This window comes from Euwallacea similis, chromosome 6 (assembly GCF_039881205.1).
Source record: "Euwallacea similis isolate ESF13 chromosome 6, ESF131.1, whole genome shotgun sequence".
Classification (NCBI taxonomy): domain Eukaryota; kingdom Metazoa; phylum Arthropoda; class Insecta; order Coleoptera; family Curculionidae; genus Euwallacea; species Euwallacea similis.
In genome coordinates, this window is record NC_089614.1 from 230,458 (window position 1) to 245,257 (window position 14,800).

The 14,800-nt window shown below is 35.1% G+C and overlaps 2 protein-coding genes across 3 annotated transcripts in view; one reads left to right on the forward strand and one right to left on the reverse strand.

Annotated features, from left to right (window-relative positions):
• Positions 1 to 14,800, forward strand: part of Ten-a (tenascin accessory) — a 244,158-nt gene that overhangs the window by 79,520 nt on the left and 149,838 nt on the right. The window lies entirely within an intron of this gene.
• LOC136409572 (uncharacterized) lies at positions 12,493 to 14,504 on the reverse strand. 2 transcript variants are annotated; one of them, XM_066391170.1, is made up of 6 exons: positions 14,386 to 14,504; positions 14,211 to 14,329; positions 13,986 to 14,159; positions 13,290 to 13,512; positions 13,095 to 13,239; positions 12,493 to 12,968 (listed from the first exon to the last, which is right to left on the reverse strand). In XM_066391170.1, exons 1-6 carry the CDS (start codon positions 14,474 to 14,476, stop codon positions 12,788 to 12,790), a joined length of 933 nt encoding a protein of 310 aa, XP_066247267.1. In that variant the 5' UTR covers positions 14,477 to 14,504; the 3' UTR covers positions 12,493 to 12,787. The 2 variants fall into 2 exon arrangements, with proteins under 2 accessions (XP_066247267.1, XP_066247268.1); XM_066391171.1 differs by having other exon boundaries at positions 13,095 to 13,234; positions 13,285 to 13,512.

Sequence of the window (14,800 nt, forward strand, 5' to 3'; positions counted from 1 at the left end):
CTTAAAAAAAGTTATTATGGAATTCGAGCTGAGAATTCTAAATGATTTTAAGACCGCCAGATTTTGGACTTTGGTATTTACTCAAAGATTTTTTCAATAAAAAAACATCACAGGTTCTTTCAATGAAAATTTTTTTAATTTTTTTATCTCCCTCAGGTTTCTTTCTGCAATTCGTTTTATTACAAATTCAAATCGAAAAACTCCTGCATTGTATATCGAAACTAAGGCGAGCTTCATCTGACAAAGAAACACGTGCAGCAGGAGCTTAATTTTCTTTTTGTAAATAATTGCAGGGGCAGGATGAGGCTCTGCAGCATTTTTAAAATAAAATTTTAAACTGGATTTACAGAGGTTCCGCGATGAAGGAAGGAAATTATTTTCTGCGCCATTAATTTCGCTTTTTTATTGCATCGACCATTCTGAGAATCTCTAGCATTTTAAGTACCCATTTCGTGCTATAAATTTTATCCTGCTACGGAATTGCAGTTTCGTAATATAAAGAACACGCTTTTAAGCTAATGGTTGAAGAATACGGGTAATTAGCACTAAATACTGTTTACTGACCATGAGGATAAAACTTTGTCAATGTACAAGTCAATCGTCTTCGAGACTTAATTCTCTGAAGTCCAAACCAGGGAAGCTTGCGACGCAGATTTTTCCATTATACAGCAAAGCTTACCTTGCTTTTTATACATTATGCAAGAGCAATTTGACCCACATCCAGAATGAGATACGGGCTTAAGGTCAAGCCAAAATGACAAGACCAATTTCTTCGTTTACCATACTTGCTTTTTTTGCCAAACATTTCCTTTTACTTGGGATTTGTCTGGAGATAATCAGATTTCTTCTTTCGTGCCTTTAGGTAACATCTAAAACATTTTAATGGTTTGTGGTAGAAGCACTGTTTAATGCTAATATTACATCCATGCAGCTGAAAGATAAGCCAAATCTGCAAAACTGTAAACAATTTAATCTTCTATGTGTTCTATGCGATTTGTAGTTTATGTCCATGCTTTGCTTTCAGTTAATCTAAAAACAAGAGCGGATAAAAGGGCTATGATTTCAGGATATGGATTTTCCTCAAAGCGAACGTGACTTCAACTAAATTGTATGCTTTTTGTGTGGAAAATTACGTCATTATTTGACCAATAATAAAAAGCCTCGGATATTACGTATCCTAACCACAAATAATCCCAGGAAAATTGCCAACATTTGCATAATATCTCATTACTTTTTATTTATTTTCCCCGGGATTTCCACTGTTTTCCTGTTTATCGGAAAATACGGAAGAGAATTCCACTTCATTTTAGTGTATTTAAAGAGGCGATAAGAAGCGACTGATTTAACAAAAATCGGGAAAAAGTAATAAAATTCGAAAGTACCAACTTTGCCTCTTCATGTATTCCGATGTAAATAGTCTATACGGGGTAGGTGCGATTTTTCCTGGGAGTTTAGAAGTTAGCAGGACGTCTGAGCGAAACCAAAATTTATCGTGAGAATTATGTTTGTAACCTAACTAACAAAGGCAACACGTGAATAGGATAAGACAAATAAGTATTTGAGGAATTTCGAAGAGAATTCCAATTCGTTTCGGCATATTTTAGGTAATGTTAATAGACCAACGGAATTTTCGAAAAAGCACAAGTTTAAAGAGAGTGATTCAGCAGAATACCTAACTTTTTTTGTGCATTTTGCTATGAGTAGCTATGAGTTCGTCTCAGTTGCGAGTTGAGTCGAAGATTATAGTAAAAGGATGTATTTAACTTAATTAAACACATCAATGTCTCGAATTGAACAGGTACCATGCAAACTTCCACACTGAAAATTTACACTCCACATACAAAACCCTGTTTTACTCTGGGAAAGTTGTTTCAATATTGAAATGCACAAACCGTTTCACGTTTATACCAGTCAAAGCAATCATGGCTTCAACAAAAAAAAATTAGCTTCCTGTGTGGCAAAATTCTATCATCATTGCGAAATAATAAAAAGAATTTTTAATATTACGTTCCATTTGAGTTTGGTTTCAGGTTATCGACTTCGATAACCTCAACAAACTTTATTCTTCAGTACTTTATTTTTTACTACTTATTTTAGCACTTCGGTATTACTTTCTGATATATTCTGATGCTTCCAGACTATATTGGCGTACTGTGTATGTATAAATAACATCGGATACTTTATCGGCTCCAAACTATCCACGTAAATCTAGAAAATCTCCTTTGAAAAGTTTTTATTTGAAGCCAGAAATGAGATTCAGGTATTCGGAAGAGAATTTTGAATTATTGAACATGGTCCACATTCCATTCATGATCAAAGTTCAATTCAAGTTCAGATTTCCCCGTCAATTTTTCTCGATGGTATATAGTGATGTACGTAGAAAATACGTAATTTGAAAAGCAGATTATAACTTGCACCCTTGGGCTTACAACAATCCATTTCCAACTCGCCGGTTCTCTCATCAACATTAGTTCTCGGTTAATCTTTAGTTAGGAGTAATAGGAAACTTGAGTCTTCCTTTATTAAAAATACATTGAGAATTGAGAGTTTTCTAAATTTTTTAAAATTGAAGTTGAACTTTCGCCTGGAAAATGTCCCTTTATTAGTAAGACAGCGAGCTTGGTTTCAATTGGATGGATGTTAATTGTATTTTATTCAATTGGATGGAAAATTTTCCGGGAAGATGGATTGGACGCTATTGTCTTATTGCCTCCGCGTAGTCGAGACCTAACACCTCTGGATTTTTACGTTTGGTATTATTTAAAAGTTAAAGCGCATTCTGAACCGATAACGCAAGAGAAGAATTGATAATGAAAATAGAACAAGCTTGTCAATCCATGCGAGAAAACCCAGGAGAGATTGTGTGCTCTGTGAAATCTGTGTTTCGTCGACGTAGTGTGTGCATTCAACAGGAAGGGAGAAATTGTGAACAGTTTATGTGATAGTGGTATCGAATAGTGAAATGATCTATTAATTTATCTTGACTTTTTTATTCTTGCTTTCACTAGTTGTTGTATGTTGTCAAATATCCATACAAGTAAATAGTATTTTCTTTAATGCAAAGAAAATATCTCATAGCCTTGTTTACTCTAAAAGATTATGCTTTGGAGATGTTTTTCCTTTATTTTGCCGAGTTGTTGACGCGAAGCTTACTAACGTATCTCTAAGTGAAGCATGAGCAACAAAGTATAAGAAAGAGCTACTAATGATTTTAAGTACTTCTAATTTAGTTTCCAGGCAATAACAAAGCTCAGCGTAAGTGCTATTTGTTGTCTGATGTCGTGAAATGAGTTCACAATTTTAGTAAACATGTAACACTGTTAAAAATAATGAAAAACAAAAAAGAAGAAAATCGGACTCTCATTTATATGAGTTTTGTTTTGTTAGAAATTAGCTGTATAATCATCTCCTAAACTATCTTCCTCTCATCATAGAGCATCCTGAACAGCCTATACCCTTATTCCACCTCCCTCATATTGAGGAAATTCCTATACAAATTGTATATTTTCTGTATTGTAGTTGGGTATGGTAATTTCTAGTATTGGATTCGCACCAAAGCAAAACACGTCTGTTATTTGATTGCAAAGTAACTCTGGATTCGTCACTGAATAACACTCGCGCCCAGTCGTCTTCGCTCCAATTCATATGTTTATTTGCCCATATTCGTCTCGCCCTTTTATGGGCTGCAGTTAGTGGTATGAAAACCATAACCTTCCTACTATATAACCCAACTATGTGAAGGCGATTTTTTATTGTTTGTGTTGAAACTAGTCTTCCAATGGCAGGGGTAAAGTCTCTTTGGAGCTGCGTGGCATTTACCGATCGATTTCTTCCCGCAAATTGTGAAAGATAACGATAATCACTGGGCGATGTCGATGATGGTCTGTCTTGACCTTCCCTCTGACAAACATTTCCAGTTTGCAGGAAGCGATTCTAAAGCCGTGAAATGACACTTTGGCTTACCCCAAACACTTGGGCAACTGCTTGCTGGGTGCACCCATCTTCGAGTTGTCCAATGGCTCGCGAAACATCAGATGCCAGTAAATCATGACGGTGTTCCATTTTTTGCCAATTTTGTGTTTGATACGTTTATCACCTCAACAACGCAAATAAAATTTTAACTGTAACCGGAGACCTGCAATTTATATACCTTCGAGGCACAAACAGGCTTAAACTCGCACAAATGAAGTTTATAACAAAAACTTGAATGCCTTTATGTAGGTATATCTCTATTTGCTGTATAAAATATTTTTAAATATTTATTCAACGATATGGAGGGGTATTTAAGGTTCAATTTATAAATATCCGTTAATGGTTTTGATCACTGTATTTTTTAATGTATTTCAATATAGACAACCTGTACGGGGCAGATTTTTCTTTTTAGTCTCAAGGTACGGGAAAAGCGGGTAAATCGAGTGGGAATTTGTAATGAAGGGTATGTTTTCAGATGATGAGATGTACACAAAACAAGTTTCCAATTGAATGCGTGCACGCATCTTAAATTTTTGACAAAAATCGATGGTGACCTGAACAAGAACTTTTTTCCCTGCGCATCAAAATCATCTCACCATTTTGCAATTATTAAAAATGTCTGGGATATTATTTAATGCACCCTGACCACCGATAATCTCAGTAAACTTCCCAACATTCGGTTCAGTTAATTCATCCTTGTTTACTATTTATTTTCCTTGGGAGTGCGCCAGCAATGCCGTTGGTTTTCCTGTTCAATCCCTGCTAACAGCTCCAGTTTTCTGCAACAAGGCTAATTCACTCCCCGGGGAAACGCTTGTGTGCCCTTATAATTCGATGATGGAGGCAATAATCCAGATAATGCCTGTAACTTTATTCCTTTTGGGCTTCAGGAGCACTTCCCTTATCTGAATTGTTTTTATCGTGTACAAGTTTTATTATTTTCAGGCAACAGAGTGTGAATGGCAAAAACTCCTGCGAAGTGGATCTTTGTAGTAAAACATCCTGGTTGTAATGTGACAAATACATCTGTCGGCCACGACTGGAGAGTGCAGAAAACACACAATGGTTAGCAAGATAAATTATACGTGTGCTACATATATCTGGAATTACAAGTGAAAGCCCCCTGTGGAACAGAAATCCCAGGGCAAATCCATTAGCGTTATCCGAGGCATCGCCTTGCGTTTATCGCCCGATTTTAATGAGGTTTTACGGCTGTGCTTTTTTAGCAATAAAAAATCCTCAGCTTTAACGCGAAAACCCAAATAAACTCGTACACCAAACCGAAAACTCATTTAAGTTTAATGGGTTCCTCGAGCAATTACTTAGGGAAGATTAGATTTGGAACGGCCAAACATAAAAATAGCCAGCGTCGGATATCCAGATAGGAAGAACTGATAATAAAATCAAATAATGTGTATGGAGGGTTCGTTACTTTTAATTAGGCAACATAAACATCAAAGCCGGGTTTTATACACCTCTTGCAGACGAAACAAATGTTGGTTAAATCCTAAAAGCGAAGGAAATAAGCGTTAATCTTATTTTCCATTTTAATACCTCCAGAGATTTTTTAATCTTGGAAATTTGAAAACAGAGACCTATATTGGTCCTATCGATATCCTTAAACATTTTAAATTCATTAAGCTCCCCCTCGCGTAACAGCTTCCTGTTACTGACTCACAACCAGTAATTAATATTATCAGGAAGCGAAATATAATCAATAACGCGAGACCTTGCATCTACTGCCATCTAGCTTTACAATGCAGTACATGGCGTGATCAATAAACCAGATCCAGCAATCCTCTTGGAACAGGGGGTTGGTTTCACTAGTCTCCGAAAGAGGGCAGTAACTAGCTTTGGAGGAAGAAAATTATGTTATCAACTCCCTCTCTTGCTTGAGGGACAAATCTTGGTCCTATAAAAGAGCGACATGGGGAGTTTCTTCCTTCGCTTCGTCCTAAATCTTTTTACTTAATTTTCATTATAATGCACCCATAGAAGGTGAATCTTTAGAAATCGTGAAAGCTATGAAAGCTGAAAGTGATTTTATTATTGGAATATGACGGGAAATTACACTATTTTAATAAAAGAGAATTTGGTGTAGGATAATTAAATTAAATTGAACCCGATAATAGTTTCTGCTTCAAAAGAAGATATTGAGGATTCGTTAGAGGAAATTGAAGAAATGCACGGTACATCATAGTTCGTTGAAACTTAGTGAAATCCAATTTCTCAGAAACGATTTAGTAAGATTACAAAATTGGAAGTTTGATGATGCAAAAAGTTCTACCAGCATAAGGATCAAGTCATCTTAGTGGGGAAAGTTTAAGAAATATTGAAATGATTATACACTAAAGTAAATCAAAGAATAATCGCCACCTAAGACAGAAGAAAAGAATATTAAATAACACCATGCAAATTGTTGCTTGCAGATGCTACCGATCTGTGGATATTGATATGTTAGTAAATAACCTGAAAGGGAGAAACCGATAGGATGTTTTGATTCTCCTGGAAGTATGTGACCCACTTCAAGACTTTCTCTCCAAGAATTTTCAAAGTTTCCCAGCCATTTAACAAAGCCTATTGTAGTCCCGTGACTCACATATAAAATGTGAGCATAATCGTCTACCTCTGGATTATAGAACAATAGTTTATATACACAAAAGTTTTTGTGCCCAAGTTATCCCTTCTTAAAACTTGTCAAGTCTAGTTAGACGATGGCAAAGAACAAAGCACCTACCGAGAAATAGCAGATTTAACATAAGCCTGGACATATTATTTTGTGCGGGTAGTAAGGATTAGATGTCCGAAGAACAATAGTTTCGTCGCATAATATTATATAATACGTTTGGTTAATAATGTAATAATGTCGTACGGGGATGAAATTTCATAAATATAGAATTACATCAAGTGAGAAAGGTTGATTCTGTATGCATTTACTGTCAGAGCAACGTTCCATATTCAAAAGCAATTTCTCGCTAATACATCCATTATTTGTTCTCCATTAAAAATGTTATAAATGTTTAGCCCTGCGGCGGAGGGTTTAATTACCAGCGTTAAGTTACCGAATATATCCGGTATTACCGCTTTATTACGCCGCCGTAACTCCAGAAAGGCCATCATATCGTTATTTATGTCCCCTCAATATATTTTCCATTTTAATGGATACAAACCCATTAAAATTATGTCCTGGCAGGATTGGATAAAATGCCATTTCGCCATATATTTATGGCCGCGTTATGCCCTTATAATAAAGATTATGAGAGCGTCACATTATGATTTTTATTCTCTCTGAACATATTGTTTTACTTTGGGGTGTTTGTTTTATATAACTTTCAGAGTGTTATTTAATGCTTTCGCGACATGAAATTTAATAATTGTTTTTACCTGCTGCGGAGAGAAGATAAGGAACGAAGATTTCTTCGCAGCAGCTGCACTTCGTGGAGGACACCTCGTGTGCCTCGGAAAAATCTGCTTGCTGCTTATCTTCCTAATTATTCCCACAAATATTTGTTCGTAACATTTTCTCATATCTCAAAATTTTTCCACCATTGATAGTAAAATCTAAAGTTCATTTATTCATGGCTGTTTGGAAATTATTCAACACACTCTTTATGAACATATACAGGTTGAGGCTAAGGCAAATATTTACAAAATAACTGCCTAAATTCGCAACCTACGCACATTAGGTAGGCTTTTAACCGGTGTATGCTTTGAAGCTGTTAGCAGGAAGCTTCGTCCAGGATGTTGCGTTCCCAAATCGTAATGCTGCTCAAAGGGCGTGTAAGAAGATGCTTTTAGCAAGATTGTTCCGAACGCTGTCAAACCCTGATTTTTAAATTTATAATTTAATCTTCGAGATGATTTTTCAACAACAGAAATTTTCAATATTTGATCTACTTGCTGTAATATGTTTTTTGGACTTGTTTTGGCAAGTATGATTGTGAGGGACCAGCGAAATAATATCCCGAATTATTATTGTGTTAGTTTCAAATGTTCAACATAACAATTAACGTTCCAACTAATCACATTTAACCTTTTGTGTTGCAATCAAACCCACACTCAACTATTTGCTCTGAACTATAATACCGCACCCTCAAAGGAAAATCAATTTTAATGTGTTTTAAACAATTTGCAGTTAAGTCGTTGTTGTACCACAGATCGACTTAAACCAGTAAAAAGTTGCATTACCTGTAAGCTCAACCTAAACTAACCTGAACTCACCTATTCGAATGTTAAATTCTGAATTTGATATATGAATGAGGTTATGAATCCAACAAAAATGCCAAATTTTCGGAGCCGTGTACTGAACTTCTAACCACACTATGTCAAATATTGACGTAACAATTCAGTACATGCTATAATTTGACATTTTTTAGATTTCTAACCTCACTGATACGCCAAATTCGACTGCTGTTATTGTCACGTTATTTAGGCAGAAGTGAAACAGTCGATTTCCATGACACGGCCCGATTTTTAATAAATTGAAACAATATCCAGGATTAAATTGGGGCACCTTGCGCATTTATTTGCACAACCAAACTGGGTTTTAAAATTCCGATTCTGAATTTCCAGTTATAGGAATATTCTCACCCGTGTTTTTACCTTTACAACATTTTACATTGCGGAGGCAATTATTTCTGCATATTTAATAGGAAAACTACGATGGAGCAGATTACACAGAGCACTACTGAGCACTTTGAAGCTTTATAACCTTTTAGAAATACTTTTGAATCTCTCAACTAAATCACCTTAACTTTTAGATGTATCTTTCCTGTATATTTAAACATATTTCCAATTTATGTTTCTACCATTTTACTACAGCTTCCCTATTTAAACTTTTCCTGAATTTCTAGTGGGCATTTGAGATATTTACTGGAACAAAAATTTGTAGCTCCTTGTATGGCATCACACTGTAATCGATTCATTAAAGCAAGACAAGAATGGAGTAGAAAAATGCACTTTTAGGAAAATATTTGCAGGAAATGAAGCGTTACCTTGTGTAAATTTTAATTTTGAAAAGGAAACAAGTTAGAACGTCCACAAACAGCAAACTAAACAGCTGGCCGATAATTTAGTCAGATGGGGGTGTATCATCATCATGTGCATGAATTTATCGGCCGATTAAGAGTCGGTGAATATGTGTACTCACGTATGTCTTTATGCCAATTAAGCAGCAGATTAAACTGTCGGCGGACCAAAAGTCTTAGTCTGAGTTGGTCTTAGGTAGAGATTTATTGTACTAAGGGCCAAATTATTATGTGGGATCAATTTTAACTGTAGTAAAATTTCCATGGAAACGTCGAGGCAGAGCTTAAGTATTCATAAGATTGTCGTTTTCTATTGAAACTAGCAACAATTTGGTCCAACGATACATTTTCTCAACAACCCAAGGGGGGAATTTTTGAATTAATTAGCTAAAGTGGTATGTCTGCTCAGACAGACTTGAGTTGTGCCACGCACTTCGTGTGAATTGAAGATATTAAACTAATTTAAATTGTAAAAAAAAACAATGATAAATCCAAATAAATTGTTCTCTGAAAAGAACTGTTCAGTGTCCTGACAAATTAAAAATAATGCCTCGCTCAATAGGCTCGGAGAGTTGGGTGGGTTAAGCGCCACTGATTTTGACAGATAAATTAGAAATCTTCCAGAGGTGTGAAATGGAACTCTTTTTCAATTCACAGTTAGTGAGCGAGTTCCGTGTTAGTGAATTTGTTCTTAAAACTAGGAATAAGACATACTCCGCGGCTCCAATCACACCATGTCTGGACAAGCAGAGGTATGTAGAGGTACTAAGTGGCGAGTCCGGAATAGTAAACTGCTTACATCCATGTGCTCAAATGAAACATTTGGTTATTTTCATAACAATGCCGCAAAGCATAGAGAATATGAGCACTCAATGAACCGATATCGAACCATTACATTAACATACGTACAAGTAATTAGACAACAAAATAAGAATAATGAAGATTAACGTTAAGTCGCAAGTAAAATTTGGGCTCATTACGACTTTGTTTCTCATGGCTACAGACTGCGCTCATAGTCTCAGAAATGTAATGAATGGAATCATTATCCATATTATAATTAATTCTGGTCTGGTCTTTTTATTAAATTTTTCTTAGACTCTGAAGACGGTGACAGATTTGTCGCCAAAACGGTAACCAGTTGTCTGAGCCCATATCTCAAAATGGGATTAAGATGTCTAAAAAATTATTTCGTGGAAAACTTAGCTGGAAACGAGTGGCGGAACTTACCGACAGGGATGAAGGGAGAAAGGTGGAAAGCGAGAGATATGGCAGGATGGTTTCTTATTCTCTGATTAAAATGTATTAGTTAATAAAATATATCTATAAAATTTTATAATAAAAATTCATATTATAATAGGGACTTTAACATGAAACTCTAAAATGAATTTCCAACTGAAACAAAGAATTTAGAGTTTCAATTCAGGCTGCAAAAATTCATTGATTTGTAGACAAAACCTTAAGTTCTATGAATTACTTCAGAGTTAAAAAAAACTTTTTTACAGTTTTCAGTGTGCAACTCTCTAGATATTAAATTTCAATTTATTTTCTGAGAAATTCTCCAAGCTATTAGGAATTTATTTTAATAATAATAATAACAAATATATTTATTTATTTAGTACAAGTATACTGCAAAATAGCCGTAAAGACCTTGCAAAGGACAACCTACTTTTTATTGCGTAGCAACAGTCTCACAGTACTCTTTCAAAGAATATAGTTTCCAACTAACTACAATATAACTGCCTTCTTTTTTTAACAGTGTTAATTCTGTGAATTGTGCTATATTTAACGGCATTAAGTTAAATAATTTTATGCATTGATAATAGATTTCTTTCTGATACACAGCTTGGCCATGTTCCGGGTATTTATAAACTAAAATTCTGCACGAATACAGACCTTGAGGTGCTTGTCCCTCAAACATACATACCATATGTCCATTTTTAAAGAAGAAAAGTATGCATTCTTGAATATACTGGGTGTAACATGCGTAGGGGGTCTCCTTTTAACACGACATAGACCTCAAAAAACTAAGCAATATTTTTATATAATATTTTTTCGAAATGTCAAAAATAACCGAAATATGCATCTATGAAAGTTTTAATAAGTACCATATCTTTAGCTACTGCTCACTCTGGGAACAGCTACAAAAGGTGTTCGAAATTGTCTCCATTGGTTTCATTTGCACAAATTGTCGCTCGCCTTATCCACGACTCCGTGCATGCTGTTAGAAGAGATGGTTTTCCTCTAATTATTTCTTGTACAATAGCATTGCATAATGGACAATAATTGTCAATTTAATAGTGTCAATAGTGATAGTTTATCAAAATAACACCTGGAACTAAACTTAACAACTGACTTTTAAGCGACATGGCTAAATTGCATAAAAACAGTAAACATTAAATGTTTTTTGCGTTTTTGCAATAGCCGATAATTTTTTGTAGAGCGTTTTACTTCCTTCATATTGAATTTACCGTTTTATGCAGGAATAGATTTAGATTTTATATAAAAATTTATTAAAACTCGTCTGCGCATATTTCGTTTTTTTTTGAGATTTCCAAAAAAATGTATAAAAATATTACTTAGTTTTTTGAAGTCTATGTCGTGTTGAAAGGAAAACCCCTACTTATGTTACATCCTGTATATTGTTGTGAACGCCATATTCAAAATTTTCCCGAATTTTTTTCTGCGGTAGTCTTTTTTAACATAATTAAAAAAATTAAATACATACATAACATGATTACGTACATACATAATTAAATAAAAAAAATAATGCTCTCTTCCGAGAAATGAAAACTTTCAATGCATACTTGCTCCTTCCATATAATTCACAAATTACTCTCATTGTGTAACATATTGGGTTTCACGTACTTATTACGTATTGAACAGGATACTCCTAAGAGATAACTATCGATTATTTTCCATAAAAATGTTCCTTTTTCTTGCAGTGGTACTTTTTTTGGTTGTAGTTTTCTTTACTAATTCAATGGAAAATGTTTTGAAGAGTGTGGTGCTGGTTTTCGCTTTACTTACTATTAATCCATTTTATGCAAATTTCTATTTTTGCTTTTCCAAAAAAAAATGCTTTAAAAAAGTTGATTTTTCAATTTTCGTCATTCTTTCAAGCATTATGCTCAACCTACCTCCGCAACTTTAATACATGAGCTTCGCAATTAGATTCCAACTAAAGACAAAAATTTTCGGATGTCAATCCAGAGTGGAAAAGTTCATTACAATGCAGGCAAAATCTTAAATTTTGTAATTTCACTTTCGGATCCGCAACAAAAAAATCTCATGAACAACACAAAAATTTGATTTCTGAGGCTAAAAATTCCTAAATCATTGACGCAGAAGTGGGTTCTCTGGAACCAATTCCGAATTCGAAAGGTCAAGTATTTCACAAGCCCAAACATCATTATGGAGCTGCCAAAATAAAGCTATTTTCAAGATAGCTAAAATGAAACTTTCGTTGTGATAATTGACACGTATTTTCTAATTGATGTAAACTCCCACATATCGGCTTATCAATTCCCCAATAATTAATTACCACTAACATAATCATTACCGCAGACATAATTACAACGAAGTTCTTATTATCGCGTTACAAATTTGGGTTTCAAACCTCATATGCTGCATTATTAATTACTCCATGTTGCGTAAACCTCTTTCCATTGCTGACATGCATACAGGCAACTAATTATGAAATATTACTAACAACATAAGCTCATGTTACATTTAAACTATATTACGTGTTGTAATGTTTCATTTAAATGTAGTTATTTGTTGAAAAAAATCTATATTATGCCGAGTGCACTAAGTATTTTGCCAAAACAATCTAAACTCTTAACATAATAATCCGGTCGGTTCTCGTCCTCGTGTTTCCAATTTACCAGGTCATCTAATTTAGTTTGGCCACTCAAGACCAATAAGCTCTGGAATCCTGCTCTATTGGCAAACGTAATATCCGAGGTCAAACTGAAACATTTTCATTAACAGCAGGGCACGGATATTTAACATTTCCCTGTGTAAAATTAGGTACAAGCCAAATAGCACAAATGACTCTGATGCGAGGACTGCATAATTACTGAAATCAAAACTTACGAATCTCCTATGAACAATACTCGGTTTGGATGAGGAATTTCGAATCTTTCCTCCAAGTAATGCTTCAACTCTATGCTGGGCTTCGCTAGGATTTTGTAACCGGTTTTGGTTATTCTGGACACGGCGTCTACATAGAATTTGTTGCCTAAAATGGATTTGGAAGAAGAACGCCTTTAAGAGAATTTGGAAGATTACCAATAAATACTATATCTTCAGCGAGAGGGCCACTGTCATCGGTAGCGGCGACTAAAAAGGGCAGTCCGGGGTTCCTGGTTAACAAAAGAATCGCAGCTTCCGCATAAATTAACTTGAAATTAACGTCCAAATCCATGACTATTGCTGCAACATTCTTGGATCTCTGTAGGAAATCCAGGCACACATCTCGTAACGAAGCCATATCTTCCTGCAATTCTCCAATCTACAAGGAGCAAATTACTCTAAATAGGTAATATTCTGCATACGGGGAATAATATACGGCAAGAAAATCTCATGTTTGAAAGTTCATTACTGGAGAACAAACACGGCTTGGAGCTATCCAGATACAAAGATGATTAGCCTTTGTTTGCGTTATAACAACGAAAACATCCAGTGAAAAATTACTCCCGCGCATCGGGTTATGCCGTTATTCTACTCTAGAAATTATCTCGTTAGCTCTTACAAGTTTCGTATTACTGGAATACGGGGACTGATAAGAGCTAAGCAAAAGTTTCTATTTTAATTAAACTTGAGGCTTAACAATGGTTCAAATGCCTTAATGTCACCAAATTTCTGTACTGCGATGCTCCATTTACATACGATTTACTGTGTCTTAAGTTATTGAGTTCCTCCTATCTAATGATGAACAAAATAAGACCCAGATTTATGGTACGGTTTATACTTTATAAACCTTACCTCTACATCTATAATGTTGTAGCCAGCTCTCTTCAGTGTGTCCCTTAAATGATCTCCGCAAATTCCAAAGATATCCCTTGGACACTGTACTTTGCGAAGATAAGCCACCACGGAGAGGACTGGAGTAACAATTTCGTGATCTGTTGCTCCGAAATGTATTAGTTCTTCTTTCACCTATTTATAAGCCATCGGACACAAAGTTTTCACAGCTACCAAAACTTATACCTGCTCGTACGATTTTATAGTATTATTAGTGACGAAGCCAATTTTCTTGCCCAAACCCCTCAGCTTCTCTATACACTCGTCTGCCCCTGGCAGCATCGTTGTTGCCAGTAACAACACCCCTATGACAGACGTAATTTTTAATATTAAACAAGTACCTAATGTATCGAATGCTTACCGTCGATATCACAGAAAATGAAATCAAAAGAATTGATGAAAGCGATCACCTCATCTTTGGTGGCACAGCCCAAGTCTTTGATATGCTTCATGTTGTTTCTATGACATGAATGGATTATCATATTGCGACTAAAGAAATATATTTGAAGCGTAAGATTACACTATTTAATATAGTTCGATAACATCTTGACCTTCATTAGCGTTCAGCCTGAAAGGTCGGGTCGATATCAGCTAAATACAATTTACATATGTTATCTAAGAATGTAAAGAAAAAAAAACTAAAAAAAAAATTAAGACTGGGAGTTTTTTTAGTTCTTTGTCATTGTACCCGACAAATTTCCTCCCTGAATTTTAGCAAAAAGTAAATTTCCCGAGAAAGAATTTCAAGCGTTTGAGGTTTTCTTAGAAGCTGAAAT

What these genes read in the sequence shown, in the direction of transcription:
- LOC136409572 (XM_066391170.1), bottom strand. Translation starts at nt 14,476, where the DNA reads ATGAAGCATATCAAAGACTTGGGCTGTGCCACCAAAGATGAGGTGATC. An exon ending in CTATAAAATCGTACGAGCAG is followed by an intron (nt 14,160 to 14,210) that starts GTATAAGTTTTG and finishes GCTTATAAATAG; the next exon opens with GTGAAAGAAGAACTAATACA. An exon ending in ACAACATTATAGATGTAGAG is followed by an intron (nt 13,513 to 13,985) that starts GTAAGGTTTATA and finishes TGCTCCTTGTAG; the next exon opens with ATTGGAGAATTGCAGGAAGA.